The sequence below is a fragment of the Dipodomys ordii genome, unplaced genomic scaffold, assembly GCF_000151885.1.
Source record: "Dipodomys ordii isolate 6190 unplaced genomic scaffold, Dord_2.0 Scaffold33, whole genome shotgun sequence".
NCBI lineage: Eukaryota > Metazoa > Chordata > Mammalia > Rodentia > Heteromyidae > Dipodomys > Dipodomys ordii.
In genome coordinates, this window is record NW_012267249.1 from 7,972,332 (window position 1) to 7,996,011 (window position 23,680).

The window sequence follows — 23,680 nt, forward strand, 5'->3', positions numbered from 1 at the left end:
TACAGCCATTCTGGACTTAGTATCCATTCTGAAGGCCTTTACTGAAATATCCATTGTGAGGGCCTTTACCAAAAGTGTCCATGGTAAAGACTTGTAAAGAAAGTAAGAACTCAGGTTCCTGGAAAAACCATGAAATGTCCCAATAACATTCTGCCCATAACTCCCCTAGCAATAGCCATCAGCAGATGACAGGAAGGTACCTACAGTTGCAGAGGTTTCTTAAGATTGCATAGTTAACATAGTTTACTGCTTAAGCCTGCATGCTAGCCAATAAGATTGTTACAAGATTCACTCACTAAAGGTTAACCAATCATGTAACCCCCTACCCTTGCTGTAACCCTGCTAAACTGGAAGTCGGGGCTCTCAACTCTGACCCGCTGCGTTGGTGACCGTGGTGAGTCCAGGCTCGAGCTTTGGGGATCCTTATCTGGACATAACAAAACTACATTTGGTGTGATGCTGTGCCTGTCTTCCCAAGTTAGTGTTCATTGTCCTCATACAAAGAGCTTGAAATATCCCAGGGAGGATGTAGGTAAAAGAAGCTCATTTATTTGTTACAAAGAAGACAAAAAATTATCTCAGCTTGAACGGTATTTCAAAATCTAAATTCAAATCTTCTGCCATTGAGAGTCTGACACCCAGCAGCTCTAAGAAATCAGCCTGAAGCGAGAATCAATGAGTCCTTTGGATGAAGGATTAGAGATGCAGGAGCCAGAGCATGCCTGCTTCCCTCTCCTGCACTGAGCTGCCCCTCCCATCGCCCTTCCTCCTTCCCGGGATTCCTCTGGCTCAGAGGAGGGGAGGGCAGAGCCAGAACCTCTCCTCTCTTCTCCTGGGGTCTAGAGAGAGCGCACGCGCCCAGTACACGCCTTCCCCCAACCCCCCACCTTGGGCTGCTGGCGGGCGTTCTGGTGCACAGAGCGCAGAACGCCCCGCAGAGCGATGGAGGCCTCCTGGCTGGAGACGCGCTGGGCGCGGCCCTTGCACCTGGCTTTGGTGTTCTGCCTGGCTCTGGCGCTGCTACAGGCCATCAAGCTCTACCTGAGGAGACAGCGGCTGCTCTGGGACCTGCGCCCCTTCCCCGCGCCGCCCACCCACTGGTTCCATGGCCACCAGAAGGTAGATGGAAGGGAGGGGCCAAGGCGGCTGCTTCCTTCCCTTCCTGGGGACCTGGGCCCTGCACTGACAGCTCAGCCTCTTTCTCTACAGACTCTCCCGCAGCCCTGCAGGAAAAGGGCACGGAGAGGAAGCAGTGCGATGCTGGGATGGATCTAGAGAGCCTGGACCTTGAAAAAGAAAGCCAGGTGTATAACTCCAATTGGAGACAGCCTTTCTCCAGTGTCTCACCCATATCTCTGCATATCCCACATTGCAAAATGCCTTCCACATACAGTGTTTTTTTTTTGGTGTGTGTGTGTGTGTGTGTGTGTGTGTGTGTGTGTGTGTGTGTGTGTGTGTGTGTAAGAGAGAGCACCTGTGTGCCTGTGCAGAATCTTGTGATCTTGCTTGGCCTTTTTGCTCAAGGCTGGCAGTCAATCACTTGAGGCACACTCCATTTCCACCTTAGGGCTGGTTATTTGGATGGAGATAACGTTCTCTCCCATTTGTCTTCAGGGGATGGCTTTGAACTGTGACTCTCAGATCTCTGCCTCTTAAGTAGTTAGAATTAAAGGTGAACCACCAGCACCTGGCAGTTCTCTTAACATTTTATATTTAACCTTTGTTTTAGTTCTTCAGAACTAGGTATGAGACAGTGATTGAGAGCAAGCAATTTATTTTTGCAAGAGTAATTTTGGCAGATTTGGCAGGTGAGACGATGGGAAGGCTACCACATCAAGTCATTGTCAAGCAGGTTACTGCTGTAGGTAACTGAATCTTACTCCCACTGGAGAACTCTGTGCACTTTGGAGTTATCCTGCAAAAAAAGAAAGGAACCTGGAATCACTTTATACCAATTCCTGTCAGTTACCCACCACTGTGAGTAGTGTTAAATCCCTAGCACTATGAACTCATACCTAGTATACTGATAGGAACCATACTTACCCTCTTGTAGCAATATTACAAGTACCATTTCTGTATATGTGGGTGTACAAGTGTCTATTGTTTCCTGGCTTCCATTTCTTCAGATAGATACCTAAGAATGGTGTTGCTAGTTTTCTAATTTCTATTATTTTTTTGACATTGCAGTTTCTTCAGGAAGATACAATGGAGAAACTTGATGAGATTGTTGAAAAATACCCTTGTGCTTTCCCTTGCTGGATTGGGCCCTTCCAGGCCTTTTTCTTTATCTATGACCCAGACTATGCAAAGACACTTCTGAACAGAACAGGTAAGAAAAAGAGCAAATCTCAGGAACCTAATCCTTTGAGGAGATGCACATGACCCACAGGCAGGATCTGAAGCAAAAATTGGTATTATGTCTTTAAGAAACCCTGGAGTAAATACAGAGATGGGTCAGGTATCCTAGCCAGGTGAAGGAAATTTTCATATGCTCCCTAAACCCTTGTCTCTCCCTAGCCTTAGGGCTCTTCATAGCCCAGCCTGGCCAGGGGTTTTCCAGCCCCACTCTGTGTTCAGAGGAAATCAGAAGACTCTCCCTCTGCTGGCTCAGTATGAAACATTGGCTGCCAGAGTGTTCGTTTACCAGTCCAACCTCTTGATTATGATCCACGCTGGTTTCCCTTTCTGTTCTTTTGGGAGGCATGAGTCATCCAATCCAATTTCAGAGCATCTATCATGGCCTAGTTTATAGCACAAAGCTAAAATGGCCAGCTTTTATTCATCAAAGTTTCATATTCTTTTTTTTTTTTGTCGGTCATGGGGCTTGAACTCTAGGCCTGGGCACTGTCCTTCAACTCTTCAGCTCAAGGCTAGCACTCAACCACTTGAACCACAGTGCCACTTCTGGTTCTCTGAGTGGTTTATTGGAGATAAGAGTCTCACAGACTTTCCTGCCCAGGCTGGCTTTGAACGGTGATCCCCAGATATCAGCCCCCTGCGTAGCTAGGATTACAGGTGTGAGGCATCAATGCCTAGCTAAGATCTCATATTCTAATCTTCCCTTCTGTATATCCTTAATAAACCCTAGTATGAGCCAGGCACCAGTAGCTCATGCCTGTAATCTTAGCTACTAAGGAGGCTGATATCTGAGGCTTGAGGCTTAAAGCCAGCTCAGGAAGGAAAGCCTATGAAACTCTTATCTCCAATAAACTTCCAAAAATCCAGATCTGGAGCTCAAATGGTAGAGTGCTAGCCTTGATCAAAAGAAGCTCAAGAATAGCACCCAGGTCCTGAGCTCAAGCCCCAGGACCGGCGCAAAAACAAACAAACCCTGGTAAGAAGAACTAGCCTTTATCTCCATGTTTTTCAGTCCTCCTGATATGTCTCAAGTTCACCTCAAGAGTTGTAAGACACTTGCACAAGGCACTCCTGCTCTGGAAACTTGGCAGTCCTCCAGCAATCTGATCCTCTTGGTAGAGGGAGAAACCAAAAGAGAATCTGAATATGGGTCCTCTCTGCCTCCTGGGACTTGCTATTGTCTGAAATTTAATCAAGACTTACAGTTTCCCCCTGCTTCTAAATGTTAGCTCCCTTTTGCTTAATGTTCAGGCTAAATGCAAGCAAATGAAAAAACCTTCCCTGTCTTGAACTGGTAAAGAGTGTTTCTTCTAATACTGCCTTCTGTTTCTTCTGTTTGAATCTGCAGACCCTAAATCTCAGTACCTGCACAAGTTCATGACACCATGTCTTGGTATGTGCCAATGAGACAGGTAATCTACCCTTGTCCCAAGTCCCCTTTCTGTTGAAAATAATCAGATCTGAGCTCAAAAGAATGAAGAGTAAGGTAGATCTATAATGAACATCATCTAGGAGAAGATCAAAGGGAGCTCAAAGGTCAAAATAGCAAAGCATCCTGGAATGACTCCTGATCTGTTGGTCTCTTCACAGTTCCATTTTCAAGGCAGCATATGTGAGATCCTCTCCTCTTTTTTTCAAATTGATTTTACTCTTTTGTCTTTCTTGTTTCCTGAAGTTCTTTTTCTTGTTCTTTCTTTTTGGAGTCTTCCCATTTCTGTATGTCAATCAGTGAAACTTTCTCTAAAATACATTTTGTGAATAGATGAAGCAAGGTTTTTGTCAAGTAATTGGTATTTATGTTTGACCAGGAGATAATTTAATGAAAGACTATAAGCTCCTGGCTCCATTTCCAACAGATGTGAATCCTCCCCTCATCCCAACAGACTGATCAAATGTAATTTTAAGGGAAGCAATTTAATCTCTCCATGCCTCAATTTCCTCAGCTTTGAAAATGAGGATAAGTGTCACTGTTCTAGCTGCTTGATATAAGTGAAACACATATTTCTAGCACATGCTGTTATGGCTGGTATTGTAATAGCACAAAGCCATGCACCATGAGTCTGGTATATTGTAAACATTCAATGAGTGTGTCAATCATAAAGTTCTTTGAAAGCCAAATCCTTAATAATCATTCTGGCAATAGGCAATTAAGATACTAACCTTGCCTAACATTTCCAAATTGTGCCATTAACAAACTAGAGCTCACGAAGATGAAATCGGGGAACCAAATGGACATCCTTGTCTAGCTCTCGATAAATTCATTTTCACAGTTTGGCTTATGTATTGGCTTTCAGTGAACAGGAAATGAGTATAGTTTTTTCATGAACTAAGGAGGGTCTATGCACTTTCATTTATCCTCATAACATGGTAATGTCACACTCGATTGCAGAAAAAACTAAGTGTCAGGAAAGTTGTTACTTCCTAATGACTTGTAGGTTATAATTTGTGATTTTTAGAATTGGCATTTTCATCTCATCAGACTTCCAAATGCATCAGACTTTGAAACTTTCTCACAGTGTTAAATATATCATTCCAGATGCAGGCATCAGTCAAGACTCTCACCATCTTAATCAGCAAGCACCACTTTAACATTTCACTATTTCACGATGACTGTGCTTCAAGTCACTCTTTGCTGTCTGTGTGCCTCATCTCAACCTCTCCTTCTCACATAATCAAATGCCTTGAGATTGTGTTCCTTTTATTTCTCAAGGAAAGGGACTCCTGAATCTAGATGGGCCCAAGTGGTTCCAGCACCGTCGCTTACTGACTCCTGGATTCCATTGTGATACCCTAAAAACATATGTGGATGCAATGGCCCATTCTGTGAACACAATGCTGGTAAGTGCGGTGAGCACATGGAGTGCTGGGCCACTGCAAATGCTTCCAACCAACCCTGTATAGGCATTCATTTCGTGAATAGTGAAAATCAGAATTTCTAAAAATTAATCACGTACAAATATGCATTGAGTAGTAAGTATCTTCGTAAGCATTTGCTGTGCTGTTTGGGTGATTTTTTTAAAAAAGAAAAAGAAAACACAAAAGGCTAAGAATCAGTGGCTCATACCTCTAATCCTAGCTACTCAGGAGGCTGAGATCTGAGAATGTCAGTTTGAAACCATTCCAGGAAAGAAAGTGCATGAGACTCTTATCTGCATCTAACCACCAAAAAGCCAGAAGTGGAGCTGTGACTCAAATAGTAAAGTGCTAGCCTTGAGCAAAAAATAACTAGGTGTAGCATCTAGGCCGAGAGGCAGGAAAGGAAGGAAGGAAGGAAGGAAGGAATGGTGGGAAGGAGGGAGGGAGAGAAAATAAATCTGACCCTATGTCTAAGATATTTCTGAGAGTCTCTGGCAGTAAGCCGAGTACAAAGTGGCAAGATTCAGAGAGTAAATGATGTGATCGATAAAAAGCCAAAAGCATCTGTTGGAACTTCAGTCTTCAGACAAGACAACATTTTTGTTGGTGGTGGTCATAGGGATTGAACTCCAGGCCTAGGAGCTATCCCTGAGCTCTTTTTCTCAAGGCTAGTGCACTACTACTTTGAGCCACAATTCTACTTCCAGTTTTCTGGTAGTTAATTGGAGGTAAGAGCCTCATGGGAACTTTTCAGCCCAGGCTGGCTTTGAACTGTGATCCTCATATTTCAGCCTCCTGAGTAGCTAAGATTTCAGGCATAAGCCACAGGCACCTAGCTAAGACTCAAATTTATCTTGAACTATAAGCTGAAATTACCTACATAGCTAATATGGATGAGAGAATTCTAAGCAGAGTAAATGGCCTTTTCTGATGGCCAGGAAGGACTGAGCAAAGGATAAATGTTTCTAGTAGAGTCACAGATTTGAGTTTCCTCTTGTAACAGGTGCAGGCTTTTGAGGAAGTGTCCTGTACCTTCTAAAGGATCAAGAGGACAGTGCATAGGAGCATTCTGGTGGCTGGCTTCTGATTTAGAAATGAGTTTTATTCCAAAGCTTTATTTTGCTATTGGTTTTTTATCTTTAAATTGTATTCCTTTTAAAACCAAATGGTTGTTGGGTACTGGTGGCTCACACCTGTAATCCTAGCATTCAATAAATATTAGTTTGAACTCAATTTAAGAATGTCAATTTTTTACATAAAAGATTTTTATGTAACAGGAGACTGAGATATGAGGATCACAGTTAGAAACCAGCTTGGACAGAAAAGTCCCCTTGAGACTCTTATCTCCAATTAACCACAAAAATCAGAAGTGGAATTGTGGCTCAAAGAGGTACAGCGCTAGCCTCAAGCAAAAAGAGCTCAGAAGAAGAACCCAGGTTCTGAGTTCAAGCCCCTTAGCCAATAATAATAATAATAATACCAGACAGTATAGTTTCTTCATAAACTTCAAATTCCACAAAGTCAAATTTCCTCCACTCTCATTGGCAAATCTATCTCTGTTCCCCCAAAGAACTACTGTTACCAGTTCATCAGCTAGGTCCTAAAAACCAAGCTCACAAGAGCAGATCTAATCCCTATTGGTTTTGTGGTGAAAACATGGATGTAAATGCTTCAGGCAGAAACTAGAGAGCTCCAGGTGCAGGCCAGAGGGAAAGGGGTGTGTCTGTATCATCTTCTGATTCTGGTATTGCTAAGTGTTTGGCGCAATTTCATATCTGCCAGTGGTTGTGTTTGCGTTTTGCCTCCAATTTATAGGAGCCATTTCTGCCTTCCTTGTCTCATAATTCCCTGAGTTCCTCCCATATGTCTTCCCTTTGATTTTTCCCAAACTCACTACTTGTACCCATCAGAGCATGCTGTGTTTATGAACAGAAATATCACACTGAACCTCATTAATATATATAACTATCACATGTTAATCAAAAATATGTTAGATCCAAGTGTGGTGGTACCTATCTATAACCCCAGCTACTTGGAAAGTAGAGGTAGAAGGCTCTTGTGGTCTGAGGCTGGCCTGGGTAAGAGCTGGAAACCCTCTCTGAAAAATAAAATAAAAAGGGGCTGGCTAAGCAGTAGAGCACTTGCTTAGCAAGTGAATTCTACTTAGAATTCAAACCTTTAGTTCAATACTGCATATATATTAAGCTTTTCGAATGGAAGCCTTCTGACTAAAAAGTCAACATTTAGGTAAACTTTTTATTTTGTTTTGTTGTGTGTATGCTGTACTGGGACTTGAACTATGAGCCAGGGCACAATCCCTTGTTTTTGTCACTCAAGATTGATACTCTACCACTTGAGCCACAACTCACTTCCAGCTTTTTGGTGGTTAAATGGAGATCAGAGTCTATGGACTTTCCTGCCATGAGCCATTGGCACTTGGCTAAGCAACATTTTAAAAATACCCTTCACCTTTTATTCAGTCTCCCAAGTTTTTATCAGTCTATGAATTTGAACTGAATTTAAGAATTTCAGTGTTTTACTCAAAAGATTTTTACATAAGAATACTGTCATTTATAAAGGGGGTTTGGTGGAATTAAGAAAAGTCAAGGGCTGGGAAGGTGGCTCAGTGGCAGAGCGCTTGCCTTGCATGCATGAAGCCCTGGGTCTGATTCCTCAGCACCACATAAGCAAAAAGAAAAAAGCCGGAAGTGGTGCTGTGGCTCAAGTGGTAGAGCGCTAGCCTTGAGCTGAAGAGCTAAGGGACAGTGCCCAGGCCCAGAGTTCAGGCCTCACGACCGGACCCAAAAAAAAAAAAAAAAGAAAGAAAAGAAAAGAAAAGTCAAGCAAAGCAGCTCCAGCACCATGGAAGTCTGTGTGGAATCTGGTTGGGCAGTTTGTGCTTGGCCGGGAACCAGCTCCATGCAACCACTCCTACCTTCTCTCTGTCCCCAATTTCTGAGTCTAAGATGTCTTTTGAAAATGTTCAGATCTTTTTTAAATGTGCTTATGGTGGCTGAGAGTAGGGAGGGAGTACCTAGCATGTTAAGGACTGAAAGAAAACAAAGCCTTTGGGGTGGGGTGGTGATCCATTGTCCTATGGACCTCTGGTCTGTTTGGAAGCAGAATTGTGTCATCATTGATCATTTTCCAGATGTGCAGTTTGTTGCATGGTTTTCTCTTTCAGTTGAGTGTACATTTTCCCTCCTTCATGCCCAGAGTAAGCACAGTGGCTGGCTTGTTTACTCTCTGACCTTTGGTTCCTGTGTGTCAGGGCTGTGTCCTTTAGACCATTAGGGCAAAGTTAAACAAGAGCCTGCAAACAAAGGCAGACTGGTGAGGCATTGATGCTGATCTTGATCTCCTGTACTAGGATAAGTGGGAGAAGATTTGCAGCATTCATGACACAACTGTGGAGGTTTTTGAACATATCAACCTGATGGCCCTGGACATAATCATGAAATGTGCTTTCAGCCAGGAGACCAACTGCCAGATAAACAGGTCAGTGACAGGAGAGCAAAAAAGGATATTTGTTCATCATGATCTAAGTTAGGTATTAACACATTGATTCAACTCTTATCTTCTAGCACCCATGATTCTTATGTAAAAGTGACATTGGAACTTGGGAAAATTATATTTTATCGATCATACAATTTCTGGCATCATTATGACATAATTTTCAAATTCAGTCCTAAGGGCTATCACTTCCAGGAGTTAACCAAAGTACTACATCAATACACAGGTAAATAAACAAGTATTTCTTGGGTTTGAGCTTGACCAAACTTGCACTGTTATGAATGCATTATACCTCTCTGAAAGTTACTAATTGAAGTTAATGTGAACAAGAAAGAATTTTTCTTTTTATTTTCTTTCTTTTTTATTTGCCAGACCTGGAGCTTGAACTCAGTTGCCTGGGCGCTGTCCCTGAGCTTCTTTGTACTCAAAGGCTAGCACTCTACCACTTAAGCCACACCTCTACTTCCAGCTTTTTCTGAATAATTTATTGGAGATAAGAGTCTTACAGACTTTTCTGCCTGGGCTGCCTTTGAACCACAATCCTCAGATCTCAGCCTCCTGAGTAGCTAGGAGTTTTAGACATGATCCACTGGCACCTGACCAAATTTTTTTCTTCATAGAGCTTTGACAAGGACAGTGCTCAAATAAATGGCAACTTGAGACCTTTAAAAAGAGTTTGCTGTTAGAAAAATGGAGGAGTTGAAAGGAAAACAGAATAGGCTGGACTGTATTCTCAATAGGCTAGGCCTGTTTATTGAGACATAACAGCTAGGGGCAGCAACTTTCCCATGGTCTAGGAGGTTGTGTCACAGGGTAGATTTGGGGTCGGGCTTATATGAGCTTTGAGCAAGGAGGCAGAAGTTAATGGAAAAAGTCTAGGAAAGCGAAAGGATTTTCAGTTAGGCCCACAATGGAATGTTTACAGCCAGGCTTGGGTGGATTGCCCTGCCTGCACATCAAGCATGTCTGCGCATACCTGAGGTTTTGCCTGGCGTCTGTATGCACCTGGGATAATAGGGTGGGAGTCAATCCTTAATATTCCATCTTTGGATACATAAAATGATTAGGCCAAGAAGGGAGAGGCAAGTCCTTCATAGAACATCTTTGGATATGTAAAACAACTGGGCTGGAAGAGGAGACCAGGAAAGAGGTCAGACTCTTCTTTGCAAAGTCTTTGTCCAATCCTGTTGAGGATTTATTGTCTGAGCTGTCCTGTTAGGATCTGTGGTAGTAAAATAGTCAGGGGTGAAGTTTTCCTGAGAATCAGGAAGGTCCCATGGGTCAGTGGGCCATGGGTGCAGCATGGAGTTAGGAGAACAAAGCAGATTCCTATCACTTGCTGCATCCATAATAGTCATTAATCATGTCAGAACTTTTCTACACAATATACAAACTTACCATATGCAGTGAGCATAAATATAAATTAACAAGAAGCCACTGAGAATTTCAAAGTACATATGGCAAGTTGGTTTTGTAAAAGTGATTACAGTAGTAATTACAAGCTAAAATACCCATGAGATATTGGAATGAATCCAGAGAAAGAGTAGATATGGATATGTAATCAAAAGTAGATTGATTCAAAAATATGTTTACAATAGTGAGACGTAAACCACAAATCTTAAATTACTTTTGTGACATTATATCTAACACAATCTGACATTTCTTTTCATGAACGCCATAATAGAGAAAGTATATGAAGCTGCCAATCCTTCATCAGCTTCACCATTTATTGGCAACATGATTGGACTGGCTTACTTACTGCTTTGCTTCATTGCCATCAGTTCAGTGGGGCTAAAATAGAACCTTGCTCCTAGGTTTTGTGCTGATATTGAGTGTGCTATTGAACGTAGAGCACCGGGAACCGTTCTCCACACTGAATACGCATTAAATATAAAGTAGGGTTACTATTATCAACTACCTTTGCCCCCACGAAGTTGGAGAGATACACTGACAAAAATTCTCTTTCTCTCTCTCTCTCTCTCTCTCTCTCTCTCTCTCTCTCTCTCACACACACACACACACACACACACACACATAAGAAGGACATTCAGAAAAGCAGTTTAGAAAAATTTAAGATAAAGGTAGGCATTGTTTGGCTTTATGACCCCATCCTCACACACAAAAATATCAGTATTAGATAGTTTGTTGGAGCAAACAGGAATGGATTTGTGGGCAGCTACAGAAGAATTGATGAGACAATTCTTTGTATTTTCTTTATACTATACAATTCTGATTTTTTTAATGCAAAGGATTAGGAGGAGAGTGTCCTCTATTATGGTGGTTCCTTGACCCTAATAACCTTGAATTATTGTGGGAAGTCTTGTGAAATGCTTAGCTGCTCCTCTGACATCTACATGCTTGGTACCAGTAGAATTTCTTCAGTTGTGGCAAACAGGGGAATGCATCCAGACATTGTTGAATGTCTCCTGGGGTCAAAATTTCCCCCCAGTTGAAAACTACTTCCCCACAACTCGGTCACAGAGATATTCATCTGTGTTTTCTAATAATTCCTGTATGGGTTTATTGTTTTTGCATTGAGTTGTCTGATCTACTTAGAGACTGTCTTATGTGTTCTATAGTGTGAATCACTGATCCATTTTTTTTCCAAATGGTTATGCAGTCATCTCATCATGTTTTCATCTAAATGTTCTTTTCCAATGATTTGAGACATACCCCTTTATCATATTCTAACCTGATGTATATACTTGGATCTGTTTCTGGATTTGCTCTTCTGTTCCATTAGTCTATTATTTACTAAAGTGTTTCAATTAAAGAGACTTTGTAGGGGAAGTGGCGCTGTGGCTCAAGTGGTAGAGTGCTCGCCTTGAGCTGAAGAGCTGAGGGACAGTGCCCAGGCTCAGAGTTTAAGCCCCACGACTGACTAAAAAAGAGAGAGACGTTGTAGGTTTTCACTTAGCATTGATAAACGTTCATTTTATATTAGTTTTAGGCAATCAGAAACTTGAGCAGAAAGTACAGAGCTCCTGTGGGCCTCCTCAGCCCACCCATTACAGTTTTTCTGTGGCATCACTGTGGCACATTGTTAGAATTATTTTGTTACTATTGGTACATCGCGATGGACAACAGGCCATAGTTCAGAGTTCACTCTTTGTGTTGTACACACTAGAGCTTTTAGAAAGATATAGTGACTGTATCTCCATTATTATGATCTTATACAAAATAATTTCATTGACCTATACTCTACTTACTAATTTCACCTTCCTCCCTGTGAACCTGTGGAAACCACATGGTTTGGTTGTTTTTTTTGTTTTCTATCTTGATGTTTTCTCTGTTTCCATAATGTATGTCATTGAAATCATACACAGTGTAGTCTTCTCAGACTGCCTCTTCCATCTGGCAATATGCATTCAAGGTTCCTTCCGTAGGTTTCCATGGCTTGATTTCTTTTTTTAACTACATAATAACTTATTGTCTGCATTTACCACAAGTTACCACCCGTTAACCTACTGGGAACCATCTTGAGTTTAGATAATTATAATTATTTGGGTAATTAGCAAAGCTAGTAGCAACACAACACGTATGTGCAGGATTTGTGTCAACATCAGTTTTCAGCTCTTTTGGATAAGTAGCAAAGGACACACTTATTAGATGACATGCTAAGATTTTGTTTCACTTTGTAAGATATTGCCACACTGTCTTTCAAAATGCCTAAGTCATTTTTCATTCCTGCCATGAGTTCCTGTCCCTGGCAACATTTGGCATTACTGCTATGTGGGATTTTAGCCATATGATGTCATATGGTTTTGAGCATCTTTTCATATATCTGCTTGCCATCTTCATATTTTCTTGGGTAGGATGTCTGTTCAGATCCTATGCCATTTTTTTATTTGGGCCAAATTGTGTAAGTCTTAAAAAAAAAAGTTTCACTGGGTGCCAGTGGTTCATGCCTGTAATCCTAGCTACTCAGGAAGATGAGATCTGAAGATGTTCAAAGCCAGCTCAAACAGGGAAGTCTGTGATCCTCACTTCCAATTAATCACCTAAAAGAGAGAGAGAGAGAGAGAGAGAGAGAGCGTACCTGAAGTTGACCTGTGGTAGAATGCTAGCTTTGAGCACAAAAACTGAGGGACAACACCCAGGCCCTAAATTCAAGCCCCAGGACCAACACATACACACAAAATAATCCTTTATATATATATATATTTCGTGGGGGGGGGAAGGTCCGGTCGTGGGGCCTGAACTCTGGGCCTGGGCACTGTCCCTCAGCTCTTCAGCTCAAGGCTAGCGCTCTACCATTTGAGCCACAGCGCCACTTCTGGCTTTTTTCTTTTTGCTTATGTGGTACTGAGGAATCGAACCCAGGGCCTCATGCGTGCAAGGCAAGCGCTCTACCACTGAGCCACCTTCCCAGCCCCGATATTTTGAAATTTTGGATACCAGTCCTTGATCCAATATACCATTTGCAAAGACTTTTACAAGTCTGTGGTTTGTCTTTCTCGTCTCTTAACAGAACCTTTTGTGGAATGAAAGCTTTTAAGTTTTCATAAAGTCCAGCTTACGAGTTCGTTTCTCTCAGGAATCATGCTTTTGGTATGGTGTCTAAAAAGTCATTGCCAAACTAGATTTTTTCCGATGTTTTATTCTAGGAAGTTTATAAGTTTGTATTAAAAATTAATGTGTGATCTGTTTTAAGTTAATTTTGGTGAAAGAAGATTGTCTGGATTTTTTCTGTGCATGTCCAATTAGTAACCCCATTTGTTGAAAAAGTATCTTTGTCCTTTTAAATCACAGACCAGTTGACTCTATTTGAATAGTTCTATGTTTTTTATTGAGACCCTTTTATATGTTCACCAATTCCCTTACCAATAGCACACTGCCTTGATTATTGTAATTTTAGAGTAAATCTCAGAGTTGAACAGTATCAATCCTCTAGCTTGGTCCTTTAATGTTATGTTAGCTATTCCAGGTTTTGTCCCAACCTTACTCCCATAAAGCATTAAAAATTAAAATGAAGCCATTAACGGGGAAAAAATCATCTTAAAAAAGAATATAATAAAAAATAATACAAAAGAAAATAACTATACAAAAATTAGCAAGGTACAATGACAAGCTTGGCACCGTGGCTCATGCTTTTAAGTCTAGCTACCCAGGAGGCTGAGATCTAAGGATCTTTGCTCAGCAACCTGGCAGGAAAGTGTGTGAGACTCAACCTCCAATTAAACACCAAAAAGCCAGAAGTGGAGCCAGCTTTGAGCACTAACCTTGAGCACAAAAGCTCAGGACAGGGTCCAACACATGCATCCATGCACACACACACACACACACACACACACACACACACACACACACACACACACACACACACACACACACACACACAGAAAATATTAGCTAGTTTTAAACAGGAAAAAGGGGGGGGAATCACAAATTTACAAAATAAGGCTTGGCGAGGAGGAAAAAAGTTCTTGATACACAGAAAATGTTTTTGAAAACCATAATACACTGCTTTTCTTTTACTCCTATTTTTAAAAGCTAGACAAAATAGAAAATGGAGTGACAAAAATTCACCCCAAGAGAGAAAACTTGGACTACTTTCTGTAGAAAAAGGTAGTTTCAAATAATTGTTTGTTTTGAATTTTTATTTAATGGTTTCCATGAAGAGAAGATTTTTAAACTGAGAAAGAAAATAATCTGAAATCATATTGCTTACCTGTTGAATATAAACTATTTACCTTATGAGTTCTGTTTATCTTTGCAACTTTCTCAAATGTCATACATTTGAGCTAAATAAACTATCTGTGAAAATTAATCTATTTAAATGTAATGGACTAACTCTGGCCTCTGGAAAGCAGGCAAAGGTTGAAGCTATTCATAGGCTCTGCATTGGTTCATAATTTATTTGACTTGGATTGGCTTTGCCGTCACTTTGGTAATTGAGATATATTTTTCTCAGAAAAGATAATTCAGGAAAGAACAAATTCCCTCAGAACTGGAATGAAGCAGGATAACACTCAGAAGGATCAGGATATTCTGGATATTATTCTTTCTGCACAGGTAAATGTTCCAAATATTTAAATCTGCTCAAACAGCTAGTCCGTTGTGTAGAGATGGGGTGTCAAGACAAAAGCAAAACTGGCCAACTAAATGTAACAGTAGTTTGAAAGTAAAGGTGTGGCTCAAGTTGTAGAGTGTTAGACTTTGGCAAAAAAGCCAACCAAGAGCATGAGACCCCAGTTCAAACCTCAGTATTGGCACAACAGCACTGTGGAGAGATTGGCTCCATGCAATTTGGGGTAGAATGAATTCTGCAATTCTTCCACTAGAAGGATTCGGTGACGACTAAATTACTTATTTGACAGGATTGGAGAATTATAATATAGCACATGGAATACAGAGAATCCCAGGAAATGGGCCATACATGCAAACATGTAAAATGAGGAGCTGGTATTTTTAATCTGGATATGCTGGATGGAAGAATGCCAGTCAGTTCTTAATTAAAGTGATGATAAATCCCTCCTACATTGCTTTATTATTAAACGCTGGCTTTTTTATCAAGCAAAAAGGAAGACTATTCATGCATTAAGTGACAATCCACTATCAAAGAGTAAAGCTCTAATTGATCTCTGAATGAATCTCTAACCTAGCTGATCTTGAATGAAACATACTCATTCACATGTAGTAGGAATTACAATGTCAGTGTTCATATTTATATATGTAAATGTGTGTATTTGTATGTAGATGAAAACATGTATAACTATATTTAATATATGGTTATATATAAACAATATGTGTATAAACTACATATACCTACATAAATGCAGGTACATACATATGTGGGGTTTATTTGTCAGTTCTGGAAATCAAACCTAAGGCTGTGCATTTGTAGCCAAGTGCTGTATACAACTGGCTAAACCTCCATGGGGAACTGTAATTATTAACTGTTAATCTTCATGCTCTTATAGCTAATAAACATGTATTTAACAAAATCTGAAAATTTTTTCATCTAAATATTTTGATGGGAATATTAAAAGCCCCGCTTTGCAAAAATCTGCTTTTCTTATCTAACATTGATTCCCTTTTTGAGCTCTAGACAACAGTATGGCTCATTGCAGTTTGCTGCACTGAATTAAAATCAAGTTTCTTTAAAACCTGAAAATTTTCCCAACAGCCATTATTTCACTTGTGCCTCCAAACATCAGTATGCTGACATTTCATTAAAACGTCTCCATTGTACATCGTAGGCTGAAAATGAAGACAGCTTCTCAGAGGCTGACCTGCGCTCTGAGGTGGCCACATTCATGTTGGCCGGGCACGAGGCTTCAGCATCCAGCCTATCCTGGCTCCTCTACTGCCTGGCTCTGAACCCTGAGCACCAGGAGAAATGCCGGGAGGAAGTCAGGAGCATCCTGGGGGATGGGTCTTCCATTACCTGGTAAGATCTGCATCCCTGAACTATTTTTTTCCTGTTACCTTAGTGATGGCAGCTCCTCAAGATATGTGCTTGGGAACGCAGAAAAGGCAGGCTACTTTTCTATTCTTCCTCAAGAGAATCTCATATTTGCCCCCTTGTCTTTTGCAAAAGAAGTATGCTCATCCAGAAATTTCCTGTCATTGTTTTTCTAGTCAATCCACATTTCTTCCTTTTACCCAAGCTCTGGCACATTGGAAAAGAGGAGGCTGATGTGTCTGTTCTTACAAAGTGCAATGCTGAGTTGATTGCCATAGGCTTCTAGTACATTGTCAGATCAGGCAGTGCCTCACAAAAGTTCTTTTGTCTGTGCTTGGCTGTGAAATTACTGCTGCTATAAGAAAAACCAAGTGGGAGCCCCTGTCCTCCCATCTAGCTAAGCAATCATTTTTATTCACTCATTGAATTTGGAAACACTGAATATCACCTTCCAACATAAATTAGATACTTTAACATTGACTAGGGTAAATGCCTTCATGTGTCAAATATTGCCACCACCCCCCTCTCTCTCTTTCTCTGGTCAGCCATAGGTCTTGAACTCAGGGCCTGAACTTTTTTGCTCAAGGCTAGTTTCTCTACCACTTTGAGCAGCAGCTCTACTTCTGGTTTTCTCGTGATTAATTGGAGATATGAGTCTCATGGACTTTCCTGTCTGGGCTGGCTTTGAACCATAATCCTCAGATCTCTCAGCCTCCTGAGTAGCTAGGATTACAGGCATGAGGCACCAGTGCCCAGGTTGCTTTTCTCATTCTTGTTTAGCTAAAAAGTAAAAGTAGTAACTTAAGTCTCCAGTAGGTGAGAAAGTAAATACCCAGATGATCTGTTAATTGCATGTACTTTAAAGAAAGGCAAACATACCACAGAACAAAATATGTTTTCATTCTGTAACATGTACATATTGTTACAGTTAGTAAAATTTCTATGTGGTATTCTGAGAAATTATGATTTTTCTAGACAAGTAATAAAAACACATTGCAAAGAGCAATTACTAAGAAAGCTGTCCAGCTTTCTCTCTTTGAATCTCTGTCAGGCCATTTCTAAGTTGGCTCAAAATTCTTTTCTTCTTTTTGCACAATGATTGAGCTGGATATGATTGTTTTCTTTAATTACTCAAAGTGCTTATTCAAATTATTCATAAGCAGCTTTACCTGTTTTTATCCTCTGCTTGAGGAGTGGCCAAAGCCTGCATTCAAAATACATAATCAAAAAATGTTAGAAATACAATTAGGCAAATAGACCAAATACACACAATCATTGATAATCAAAGGCATCTGACTGGCTAGAATGCAAATTAAAACAACTGCTGGGCACCAGTGGCTAACACCTGTAATCCTAGCTACTGAAGATCTTGCTTCAAAGCCAGCCCAAGCAGAAAAGTCCATCAACTCTTATCTCCAAATAACCACCAAAAATCCAGAGGTAGAGCTGTAGCTCAAGTGGTAGAGGACTAACCTTGAGCATAAATGCTCTAGGGCCAGTAAAAAATAAATAAGTGAAAATGAAAAAAAAAATTCATTATTCTTCTGATACTTCAAACTTGCTCTTGGGCAAGTTCTTTTCAATTAAGAGGCAAAAACCTTGAGCGAGTCTTGTAGAAGTTCCTTGCTATCCACTTAAATCAGAAGCCTAATGTAATAACAAACCCTTCCAATAGCAGCTGTCTGTTTAAATGTCTTCCTCTACTCCAGCTGGGTATTTCTTTGGGCCTGGAAGTTGCCAGAGTGAGGGGTTTGTCATTGACTTATTCTTACCAACCAGCTCCTTCTCTGCTCAGAAGTTATGAACCTTCCAGAAATGATTACAAGGAGAAAAGAGGTGAGGAAAAGGGAGCTGGCTCTTGATCATGCCCAGAGCTTCTGGGCTATTCTCTCACAGGGTTCATTAGTGGGTATCACTCCATCACCAGAACATCCCCATGGTGATTCACAGGACATGAGAATTCTGGTCTTTGGGCAGAATCTTTATCCAGCTTTTCCAGAGCTCTCCCTCTTCTGTCCAGTATACTAGTCCATAGGACATCCCCCCCCATATCCTTATCTTCCCTCAGCTGGCTCTGTCCCTTCTGAGTTGTAGCCTTTGTCTGTCCTGTGCTTCCCAAACTCCAAGAGAATGTGTGTGATCACCTTAGTGACTGTCACAAAGCCTTTCTTTTTTCATTAAACATGGAGTACACCCTACTGCCTGTCCACAGCACTCCAGCATTGACAATTCTCTTCAAATCACAGGTTCTCTCTCTCTCTCTCAAACTTCTTTCATCTCCTATCTTCATTCCTTAATTTATTTTGTTGGTTGTGGGGCCTGAACTCTGGGCCTGAGCACTGTCCCTCAGCTCTTCAGCTCAAGGCTAGTGTTCTACTACTTGAGCCACAGCACCACTTCTAGCTTTTTCTGCTTATGTGGTGCTGAGGAATTGAACCCAGGGCCTCATGCATGCAAGGCAAGCACTCTACCACTAAGCTACATTCCCAGCCCCATCCTTAATATTTCTTAAATATTTTTCCTATATATGATGAGCTAAGGTTCGCAGCATTGTTTTTAAGAAATCTCCTTGGCAAACCCTTCTGCCAGTAGCTTAGCCAGTGTCAGGTGACTTCACCTCTGGGACCTCAGCTAATATAATTCATATAAACAATAATGTCCTGCATAAATGCATAGCAAAATAGTCCCCTGAGGGTGACATTTTCTAGGAAAAAGACAAATGCCAATATTTACAAAGTGGATGAGTCTTAATCTCTCCTTCCTTCCCTCCCTTTTTCTTTCTTCCCTCCCTCTCTCCCTGTCTCTCTTCCTCTTTTCCTTGTCCTCATAGGGACAAGCTGGATGAGCTGTCGTACACCACAATGTGCATCAAGGAGATGTTTCGATTGCTTCCCCCAGTCCCATCCATTTCCAGAGAACTCAGCAAGCCTCTTATCTTCCCAGATGGACGTTCCTTGCCTGCAGGTCTTTTCCATTTTTTTTTCTAACCAATTCCTAGAGAGCATGAGATCCAATCTTGGGACCACAGTGACAATGACTGGTGGGTTTTAGCTCCTAAGTGTGCTTCTCAGCCTTTGTACTAAGAACTCAGAGGATAATTCCTTTTTCAGATGTGAGTTTTGGTCATTCCCAGGCCACATAGACTGTTGTAGTAAAGCTAGGCCCAGAATCCACAATTACAGAATCCCACTCAGCGTTTCTCTCATTGTGAGCTATGGTCTCTATGATCATCTTTGTTAGGCTGAGTATGAGACTCATGGGAAATGAGTGTTATTATCTTAATCCTAATAGATACCTGTATAATGCTTTACATGTTTATAAACACTTTTTAAAAATTTTTCTGATGTGAGCTGGTTTCATGTTTATAATCCTACTCAAGAGGCTGAAATCTGAGGATCATACTTCAAAGCCAGACCAGGACGGAAAGTCCATGAGATTCTTAGCTCCAATTAAAGCACCAAAAAGCCAGAAGTGGAGCTGTGGCTCAAGTAGTAGAGTACTAGTCCTGAGCAAAAAAGCTCAGGGACACCACCTAGGCCCTGAGTGTAAGCCCCAGGACTGACACAAAAAAAGCAAATCTTCTAATGTGGCAAAAAAAAAAAAAAATGGGAGGAATCCCATTGTGCTGATGAGGTTAATTGACATGAACATACAGGTTTCTGGGCAGTGTACCTAGGGGAAGGCAGGGTTACATGAGACAGCCTTTCCCTTGCCTTTTTTTTGTGTCCTAGTAATATTTGCCTTAAGAAATAAGATAACAGATCTGCATGTGACAAACATGTACAACCTGTTACTGTACCTGTGTTAACAGAGCCTGAATTAATGTACCAGACTTATTTCTGTGCCAAAATGATGCTCGTTTTCTCTCTCCTCTTCTTTCTTTCTTTCCTTCTTTTTCCTTCTTTCCTTCCTTTTTCCCTTCCCTCCCTCATTCTTCCCTCTCTCCTTACGCTTCTCCCTCCCCCTCTCTCTCTGTCTCTCTGTCTGTCTTTCTTTCTTTCTTTCTCTTTTGCAGTGTTGGGGTTTGAGCTCAGGACCTTGTACTTACCAAGCAGGTGCCCTGCTACTTGGATCATTTTTGCTTTCATTTTTCTAATAGGATTTCACATTTGTACTCAGGCCATGGACCAGGATCCTCTTATTCACATTTCCTGAGTAACTGGGGTGACAAGCACTTGCCATGCTACCTAACTTTTTATTGGTTAAGATAACATCTCATGAACCTTTGCGTAGACTGACCTTAAACCATGATTCTCTTCATCTCTACCTCCCAAGTAGCTTGGACTACAAGCTTGAGCCACTATACCCAACTCTTTTCTTATCCCAACCCACATAAATATTTCCCAGAATTCTTCACCTTTCATGAATGAACAACAGCAAGAGAAATTAGTCACTGGGTCTTTGTAATGGAATTGCAGATCTGTTCTATATTAGGTAACCATACTGTCTACTGGGTGCTCTAGTTTATTAACAGATATGTCAGTAACTTCTCAATGTGGCCATGACATCAACACAGTCTAGCAGTTGAAAAGACACCAAATGTTCCAGAGAATAGGACCCTGACTTGAATAGATTGGAAACAGATTAAAAATGAAGGTTACAGACCCAAGTTTCATCCTTCCTGGTGGCATGTGCTTTTCCACATAGCTCTGATAAGATCTAGCTCTTTCCTTTTAGAAGAAAAGCCTTACCAGAAGAGTTATATAGCAGTAGCCCACTATTTTCTCTTTCTCCCACATTCTCTTTTCTTTCCCTCCTTCCTCAGGAATGACCGTGGTTCTTAGTATTTGGGGTCTTCACCACAATCCTGCTGTCTGGAAAAGCCCCAAGGTAGGACTCTTCCTTGGACCTTCTGTATAGGGAAGGCTATATAGAATTCAAGATTTGATAGCTCCACAGTTAAAACAAATGACAAAAAGCAAACCAAAATCAACATAATAACCAAAAGTGTATCAAACTTTATAATGGGAACTGTCTTCTTTCCCTATTCTACTTTACCTGAATAGATAAAGTACTCCAGATTGCCATAATGTTCCACAATCTGCTCTAAATAGCCAGTCTCTATTTTAGCTACTTATCTATCAAACTGTACCAACCACTCACCCAAATATCCACATAACTGTGGACAGTTGATGGAGTCATTCAGGCAACTCAGCCTTTCCTTTGCTGTATAGAACAAGATGGCACACTTAAATTGAGTGATTATAGTGCTTTGCAAAGGAATTGTTTATGGACAGGATTGAAGGGAAGCAAATAGATATCTTCCAGAAATGCTTGCTTCTTTTAGGCCTTCTGTAACTCACAGAAGAGGGTAACAGAACCTGGAGGGAGTGCTTCAAGAGAAAAGACCATCAGCCAGGATCTGTGGTTGAGATTCAGAAAGCAAGCTGGTAGGGAGAAGCCAAGGAATCAGGACCCCAAATTCTCTCTCTTTCCCTTTTGCCAATGCCCTTTCCAAACCCAATGGAAAACCATACAGGGTGATTTCCGGGAGCCTAGAATAGTCTGAGAAAGAGAGGAAAGAAGTTCTGGGCATGTAAAGAGAAGCTAAGTAGTCACCCTGAGTTCCTTCATTCAACGTTCTCACAACTCAAAACATAAGTACCAGTGCTTTCCTTAACATAGCCACTGGAATTTATGATCGTGACATGAAATAGGAAGCTAGACTACTGTATGTCATTTTGTTTGACTTAGTTCTAAGTGGGTGAGCATTCTTACTTCCAACATGAAAATAATATCGCTCTTGCCACCATATTTTAATCTGGCTAGCACACAAGTCAACTAGGGACTCCAATAAAGTCTGCAGGTCTAGTGGTACATTGTTCAACAAAGCAGCTGCCAGCTATATGTGGCTCCTGATCGCTTAAATTTTGGCTAGTTGAGAATAGGTGTCGATTTTTAAGTCATAGTATTAAAAAATGTGAAATATATTCTTTTTCTTTTTTGTTGTTGCTAGTCCTGGGGCTTAAACTCTGCCTATGCACTGTCCCTGAACTTCTTTTTTCTCAAGATTAGCACTCTACCAGTTGAGCCACAACACCTCTTCTGGCTTTTTCTGAGTAATAGTTTATTGGAGATAAGAGTCTCACAGGGGCTGGGAAGGTGGCTCAGTGGTAGAGCACTTGCCTTGTATGCATGAGGCCCTGGGTTCGATTCCAGCACCACATAAGCAAAAAGAAAAAAGCCGAAAGTGGCGCTGTGACTCAAGTGGTAGAGTGCTAGCATTGAGCTGAAGAGCTGAGGGACAGTGCCCAGGCCCAGAGTTCAGGCCCACGACCACACACCCCCCCCCAAAAAAAAGAGTCTCACAGACTCCTGCCCAGGCTGGCTTTGAACTGTGATCCTTAGAACTCAGCCTCCTGAGTAGCTAGGATTACAGGTTTGAGCCACCAGCACCTGGCTGTGAAATACATTCTTAGTAATTATTTATGTTGACTCCATGTTGGAACAATAGAGGGCTTTTTGTTATATAACTATTATTAAAAGTAATATCTTTTTGAAATGTGGCTATCATAATATTTGTAAATACATATGTAGTTCATGTTTCTATTGATCAACACAAAATAGTAGATTAAGAAATGAGTTCATTTTGGGGGGTGAGATATGGTTGTTTTCTCATTTCAGGTCTTTGACCCCTTGAGATTTACCAAAGAGAATTCTGACCAGAGACATCCTTATGCCTTCTTACCATTCTCAGCCGGACCAAGGTGAGTATAATTTGAAGATGTTTGAAAAATGTATCAAGATGTTTAGTTAGAAATTGCTCATTCTCTCTAGCCCCTCAGCTCCATAAATTCCTCCCTGGAACCTCATCTTCTTATAAGGTATGGCCCTCATAGTGCTCCTAAAAGTTAACTAGTCTCACAAAGATCAACCTTATCATCTTTCATAGCCTATGTAACATGCCTCAGAAAACAAGCCCATGGTGTAAGTATTGCTTATTGTTTACAGGCTCAGTGCAGCACACACACACACACACACACACACACACACGCACATACATGTATATGTACGTACAATGCAAAAGAAACAGTTCTCCCAGTAACTCCAGCTGCCTAGAGAGGCAGCACCTAGGAGCCTCCCAATCCGTATTCTTGTAGAAATAATAAAAAGGCTAAAGTCCAAAGGTCTCTCAGACATTTAGTACAAAAGTGCTGTTACACTAGCTAGGTACTGGGGACTCATGCCTGTAATCCTAGCTACTCAGGAAACTGAGATCTGGGCATCATGGTTCAAAGTCAGCCCAGGCAGGAAAGTTCCTGTGAGACTCTTATCTCCAATTTACCACCAAAAAGTTGGAAGTGGTGCTGTGGCTCAAGTGGTAGAATGCCAGCCTTAATCAAAAAGCTCAGGGACAGGACCCAAGCCCTGCGTTCAAGCCCCAGGACAGCCCCCCTCCCATACACGCACACACGTGCGTGCTCGTACACACACACACACACACACACACACACACTCACTGCTAGACAATGAACCTCAGGCTTGTTATTGTAGAAATTTATTAAGGAGTCAGAAGAAATACCACTTCTTCAAGCGACACGGTCT

The 23,680-nt window shown here is 41.2% G+C and overlaps 1 protein-coding gene across 1 annotated transcript in view; it reads left to right on the forward strand.

Moving 5' to 3' along the window:
• Positions 1 to 942: 942 nt before the first annotated feature.
• LOC105986095 (cytochrome P450 4X1-like) overlaps positions 943 to 23,680 on the forward strand; it is a 23,117-nt gene continuing 379 nt past the window's right edge. Inside the window, exons 1-11 of the mRNA XM_013016852.1 lie at positions 943 to 1,119; positions 2,188 to 2,329; positions 3,707 to 3,751; positions 5,069 to 5,196; positions 8,585 to 8,712; positions 8,799 to 8,953; positions 14,642 to 14,742; positions 15,930 to 16,120; positions 18,966 to 19,099; positions 20,901 to 20,965; positions 22,760 to 22,842. Coding sequence (XP_012872306.1) covers positions 943 to 1,119; positions 2,188 to 2,329; positions 3,707 to 3,751; positions 5,069 to 5,196; positions 8,585 to 8,712; positions 8,799 to 8,953; positions 14,642 to 14,742; positions 15,930 to 16,120; positions 18,966 to 19,099; positions 20,901 to 20,965; positions 22,760 to 22,842 — 1,349 coding nt within the window. The remainder of the gene's footprint in view (positions 1,120 to 2,187; positions 2,330 to 3,706; positions 3,752 to 5,068; positions 5,197 to 8,584; positions 8,713 to 8,798; positions 8,954 to 14,641; positions 14,743 to 15,929; positions 16,121 to 18,965; positions 19,100 to 20,900; positions 20,966 to 22,759; positions 22,843 to 23,680) is intronic.